This window comes from Anas acuta, chromosome 2 (assembly GCF_963932015.1).
Source record: "Anas acuta chromosome 2, bAnaAcu1.1, whole genome shotgun sequence".
Taxonomy (NCBI): Eukaryota; Metazoa; Chordata; class Aves; order Anseriformes; family Anatidae; genus Anas; species Anas acuta.
In genome coordinates, this window is record NC_088980.1 from 98,910,152 (window position 1) to 98,916,085 (window position 5,934).

Sequence of the window (5,934 nt, forward strand, 5' to 3'; positions counted from 1 at the left end):
GATAAGGATAAGGGAGGAAGGCGCGGCCCCAGCCGCCGCCGCCCAGCCGCCGTCCCGCAGAGCGCTGGCCGCGGGGCGCCGCGGCGGCAGCAGGCGCGCAGCCCCCTCCGCTTCCCCGCGCCCGCCCGCCCGCGGCGGCGGCGGCGGCGGCAGCGGCTCGGGGCGCCCGCACGGCGACGGCGAGCCCAAGCGGCGGCGGCGTCCCGGCGCTGGGCATGGGGCGGCGGCGGCGGCGGGGGGCGCTGGCGGAGCCGGCGGGCGGCGGGTGCTGCTGCTGCCTGGCGGCGGCGCTGCCGCTGCTGCTGCTGCTGCTGCCCGCCGGGTGCCCGGTGCGGGCGCAGAACGACACGGAGCCCATCGTCCTGGAGGGGAAGTGCCTGGTGGTGTGCGACTCCAGCCCCTCGGCCGACGGCGCCATCACCTCCTCCCTGGGGATCTCGGTGCGCTCGGGAAGCGCCAAGGTGGCCTTCTCGGCCACCCGCAGCACCAACCACGAGCCCTCCGAGATGAGCAACCGCACCATGACCATCTACTTCGACCAGGTCAGACGCTGCCCGCTTTGCCTTCGCTGCCCCCCAGTATTACACGCCTGATTTCTTTCTCGCTCCCCCGCCGCCTGCTAATGCCGACCCACCCGCTCCGTAACCACTTCACAGCTCCCCAGGAGGAGTTTGGGAAGTTCTCGTAGGTGGCAGCCGGGCTTTCCTGGGGCAGCGTGGGGGGGCTGAACGGTCCTGTCCCATCGCTAACACGTACAGAGAGGACCCCTGCCCTGGGACCCCGTGCCTCGGACTCTGGCGGGGGCGTCCCACAGCAGAGGATTGCCCTGGGCAGTCAGGGGTGACCCCGCGGAGAGGGAGCGCATCCTCTTTTGGGGGACAAAGGGAGGAAAGCCGCTCGCTGATGGGCAGTCGCCAGATCTGCCGCTTCCGAGCGTGTCTGGCAGTGTCACGGCACCTCCCGGGGGATGGGAGGGCAGGGGAAGAAGAGGGTGTTCCCCGTGTACAACACCCACGTTATCAGACGAGGCGGGCGGTGGCCCCGGTGGGTTAGGAGCGGGGTTATCCGTCACAGTTTATGCCGGACAGATGGACAGAGCATCAAGCATCCCGAACTGGTCGCTCTGCCCTTTCCCCGTCGTCTTGCCTGCCTCCCGGAGTCCATGCCCCGTCGTTACGCTTGATTTTTTTTGCGATTAAGTGTACTTGTTTTGTTTTGTTTTGTTTTACTGTTCCCGATGCCTGAAGTGGTATTTCAGGGTCAGACAAAATGTGAACACACACAGTTTTCTCTCTATCGTTTTTTTTTCTTTTTCTTTTTTTTTTTTTTTCCAATCTGTCTGTCCACCTGTCATTCATCTGTCTGTCTGTTCCGCCTAATGAGTTTCCAATGAGTTTCCACAGTTATTCCTCGTGTACAAGATCCCATAATGTCAGACCAGCAGAGGAAAAAAAAAAAGTTTCTTCATGTATTGCGTATTTTATATATGCTTTACCCGACAATGCTCAGTTCTCGGGAGTTTGAAGGCGTTGTTCCCTCGGTTCGCACAATAACGGATTAAATTTTCCCCCTTTCTTCGAAACAATGGGGTTTTGCCCCTCGTGGTGCCTCTCTCTCTCTTTTTTTTTTTTCCTGCATTTTATTTTTCTTCATTAATACCGAGATCGCAGACTGCAAAACTGAGTGAAGCTGCGCAGGAAACAGTGACAGCCGCCGGGCCAGGCGGGAGCGGGGATGCAGCCAAGACCCGTGGGGGCAAGCACAGCGGAGCAGACAGCAGGGGCTCACCCCACGGGAGCACCGCAGGAACGTGTTATTTATTTATATATTCTTTATTATTATTATTATTATTATTATTTTCTGTTGCAACTTCTGCCAGAGGGCTCAGCTCTTTTTTTTTTCTTTTAATTTAATATTTATTTATTCTTTTTATTTTTTTATTTTGTTTTGATTTAAGAACCGTTGAAATATATGGCAAACTGAGACTGTTGTCGGGAAAGAGGTGTAGGTTCTTGCCAGCCACCTGAGGAGGTTGCGCGCCAGCCGACACAGCCGTCCAGAGGGATGGAGAGGCATGGGAGGCAGATGCTGGTGCTGAGGATCTTTTTCTTGGTTCCTCTCAGATGAAAAATATCATGGTCCGATTTTATTTGTATATTCTATTAAACTCGAGGACAAGTCTGTTTTCAGTAGTGCTAGCTGAAAATGTACTTTTGCTGATAAGTTCTGGGTTTGTATTTTTGCTTCACTCCTCACCACCACCACCCCTTGCAACCTTTGCTTCATTGACAGCGCTGTGTGGACATTTGCACTTCATCCTACAGGGTTTGGAGATCATCATTGTGTAACTGAATCATTTATGATCTGTGGTGCATTTTAAATACCTCTGTAACTTGTCTCCTTTCTCCTGCAGTGCACTTTTAATTGCACTGAAAATGCCATTTGGAGTACACTTTATATTGGTCATGGAACTTGTGTCTGATTTTCACAGTCACTTTGCTAAGGCGGGGTCTAATCTTTCTTTCTTTCTGTGTCTCTCCTCCACATCCCCCCCTCTTTTTTTCCCCCTTTGTTTACTTTCCAGGTATTAGTTAATATTGGCAACCATTTTGATCTTGCTTCCAGTATATTTGTAGCACCAAGAAAAGGGATATATAGTTTCAGTTTCCACGTGGTCAAGGTCTATAACAGACAAACCATCCAGGTGGGTTGTGATCTAAAGAAAATGGTATCTTGCCTTTTTCAAATGTTCATCTCTAGACTGTTTTTTTTTTTTGTTGTTTGTTTGTTTGTTTGTTTTTGTGTGTGTCTTTTTTTTTTTGTTTTGTTATTTAACAAACCCAGAAAGTAAAGAATGAGGCTGTAGGTTATTAATTAAAGGGGTGTTCGTGCATGACAAAAATCATGCATTGCCTTAGTTTAATTCATCCGTTTCTAACCTGTGCAAAAGTTTAATGACATGCACAGGACAAACAAGTCACCGAGAGCATTGACGAAACTTAGATTCTCTCTCTTTGCACTTTTTAGGTAAGTTTAATGCAAAACGGCTACCCAGTGATTTCAGCTTTTGCAGGGGATCAGGACGTCACCAGAGAAGCAGCCAGCAATGGGGTCTTGCTCCTCATGGAAAGAGAAGACAAAGTGCATCTCAAACTGGAAAGGGGTAACCTCATGGGAGGGTGGAAATATTCAACCTTTTCTGGCTTCTTAGTCTTTCCACTATAAAAGAAGGCCAAATAGGAGACAGATTCATGAGCTGGAGCAAGGATTCGGTCGTTAACAACATCCTGAACTTGACAACACATGACAATATTTCCGGTCACCCTGTCAGACTGCCGCAGTAGAAGAATGATAACCTTCTAAACTCCAATATTTACTTTGAATATTGACAATTCCTCGGGAACCTGCGCCTCTAATTAGTTTTAGACGACAGTGATCTTTAGGAGAAATGAAATTATCGACCTGAGCAATTTGTACCTGTGATTGTAAAGTCAATTTTGGATTTTATTGTTGGGATCATTGACTTTCTTCTTCCAATATTTTTTCCCTCTCTTTAATTTTTTCCTCTTTTCTTTCTCTTCTTGGTGTCCCAATAAGACAAATAACTCGGACCACACAATTGCTTTGTCAAAGGCTCACACCAGAGCCAGAAGAATGAAGTGTTCAACTCAATGAGGTGTTCTTTCCATGCTTTATTTCTTTGTGTTGTATAGCCTTATGGGAAAAAAAAAAAAAAAAAAAAGGAAAAAAAAAAGAAAAAAAAAGAAAAAAAAAAGAATGGCTTCAGTCTCAATCCTGTATTTTTATGGGGGAGGGGGATTCTGAACATTACTGTGTCAAGAAGTGCTTTATCCAGTGAAGCAAAATTTGCACGATTGGAACTTTATTTGTTTTGTGTTGTTCGTGTTTTTTCATCAACTTTTTTTTTTTCTGATTTTTGTTTGTGTGCGCTAAAGATGTAAGCTAGATTGATCAATAAGGCAAAACAAAGCACATATATACCCTGTAGCTCTAAGTAAAGCTAACCAGTGAACAATTCTGTCTGCACTTTCTAGCTGATCTTTATAGACCTACTTAGAGAAAGAGAGAAAAAGAGCAAAAGAGCTACATGATTCTTCAATTACAATCTGGAAACCAGTAAAGGAACTGACATTTCTGAATTGTCCTGACATTTCTAGAAGCAACAATGGAGGCTTTGAATATCTTACTTGAACGTGCCCTAAGATATCCTTTACCAACCATGTTTTGGGTGCTTTTAGTTTATATTTGATGTGTTTGTTCACTAATGCCTGTGTACACATTGTGGGAGCCCGGAAAGATGGTGGAGTAAATTTTTCCTCTTCCAAATTAACTAAAATCATCTCCAATTGACCTGTCCATGGCAAGTATCTGAGGAGCTGCCCTTAACATCTTTGACAGCATTTGGGAGAGAGGCTTCAGAGGATCAGCACATGCACCTGAAGTTACGCAAATGCCGTGTATTTATTAGTCATGTGTATTCTTCTCAATACAAATAGTCTCAGAATTGCAGGGTTGGAATGTGATCAGTATTGGTGGTTATGAAAAGTTATAACTCCAATTGACAACAGGTAAAATACCAGGCCAACATCAAATACATACTTTTACCTCATTTTCATTAAATAAACCTTATTTATTCACTTATTTATGACAGTGTGCTGCGGAAATTCTTGCATGAGGAGGTCCAGAAAGAACGTTTGCATTTTTCCATATGATTTTAACTTCATTAATTTAATTTAAAATACTTCATCTTGCTATCCCACTAGGGTGGATGTGTATAAGAATTTATTTTTGTCAGATTTACTCCTCTGCCACAAAAAAAATAAAATAAAAAGGCATTTCCAGCAAATCAATGGTAGCTAATGTATTTCAGAATTATGGTGGACATGTCATTTTCATTGTAAATTTATCATCAAAGGGATAAAATCAATTAAAGTCATATATTCTTAAAAAAATATTATCTGTGTTGGTTATGATAATTCAGATGACTAAAGCCAATTTTATATTTAATATTTTGGTATATTTTCATGGTTGGTATTTATTCGCTTCGGCATTTCACTTACCTGGTTACTGAATGAATGAGTTTCAGGTTTTGTTTTTTCTCTGGGTTGCATTTTCTGGTTCTTGTGCATTGGCATGATTGTAATGTTTCTACTTGCCGAATATCACAGGGCTATGTTTAAATAGAAGAAATAAAACCTGAGTGAACAACAACCTTTTTTTGTTCAAACACAAAAATAATTATGAAAATAGTTGTTCCAATGGTAAACTATAAACTGTAAAACTATTTTTAAGTCTAGGTTTTTGTGTTTAAAATTTGCTTTAATCTCTCAAGAAAATATACACTGATTTTTGTTCACAGTCCCAAGTTTTCAGTTTCTATTACATTCCCTCAGTGTTATTTCGGAATTATGACTACCATAATCATATTCAGTTTTCCCATTTATCTTGGTTGATCTGCCTTAAATGAGACAGTGATGTCTTAGCTCTAGCTCTCTCCTGAGCCAAACAAGGCTAATGACAAGGTTTTCTTTGGACATATTCTTGGATTTTTCTTAAGATAATGAAGCTGCAAAATCTGAATATCCCATTTCATAAATTAAAGTTCAGTAATTTTGGCCATGTTTATGTTATAAAGCTAAATATGTTTATATGATTACCAACCTCCTGAACATGAAGCAAGGTCTCTAATATACCACTGTTACATTAAATGGAAACAGGGTAGTAAATTCTTATGGTACACTAATTAGAAACATGGCTACATGGCTTTTTTGGAGTCTTTTGTTGTTGTTGTTGTTGGGGGAGCATATTTGTTCTTTTTCCCCTGTCACTTTATTTTGTACCTGAGTCTGAGTAGGTGCATTTGTCTGTCACTAGCAACAGTAGACATTTTGATATACATATAAGGAGTAAAGA

At 43.6% G+C, this 5,934-nt stretch overlaps 1 protein-coding gene across 2 annotated transcripts; it reads left to right on the forward strand.

Annotated features, from left to right (window-relative positions):
• Positions 1–161: 161 nt before the first annotated feature.
• On the forward strand, positions 162–5,307 carry CBLN2 (cerebellin 2 precursor). 2 transcript variants are annotated; one of them, XM_068671374.1, is made up of 3 exons: positions 162–542; positions 2,585–2,704; positions 3,028–5,307. In XM_068671374.1, the coding sequence occupies exons 1-3, from the start codon at positions 216–218 to the stop codon at positions 3,223–3,225; spliced, it is 645 nt and encodes a 214-aa protein (XP_068527475.1). In that variant the 5' UTR covers positions 162–215; the 3' UTR covers positions 3,226–5,307. The 2 variants fall into 2 exon arrangements, with proteins under 2 accessions (XP_068527475.1, XP_068527476.1); XM_068671375.1 differs by lacking the exon at positions 2,585–2,704.
• The last annotated feature ends 627 nt before the right edge of the window (positions 5,308–5,934 follow it).

What these genes read in the sequence shown, in the direction of transcription:
- CBLN2 (XM_068671374.1), top strand. Translation starts at nt 216, where the DNA reads ATGGGGCGGCGGCGGCGGCGGGGGGCGCTGGCGGAGCCGGCGGGCGGC. An exon ending in TGACCATCTACTTCGACCAG is followed by an intron (nt 543 to 2,584) that starts GTCAGACGCTGC and finishes TTTACTTTCCAG; the next exon opens with GTATTAGTTAATATTGGCAA. An exon ending in ATAACAGACAAACCATCCAG is followed by an intron (nt 2,705 to 3,027) that starts GTGGGTTGTGAT and finishes TGCACTTTTTAG; the next exon opens with GTAAGTTTAATGCAAAACGG.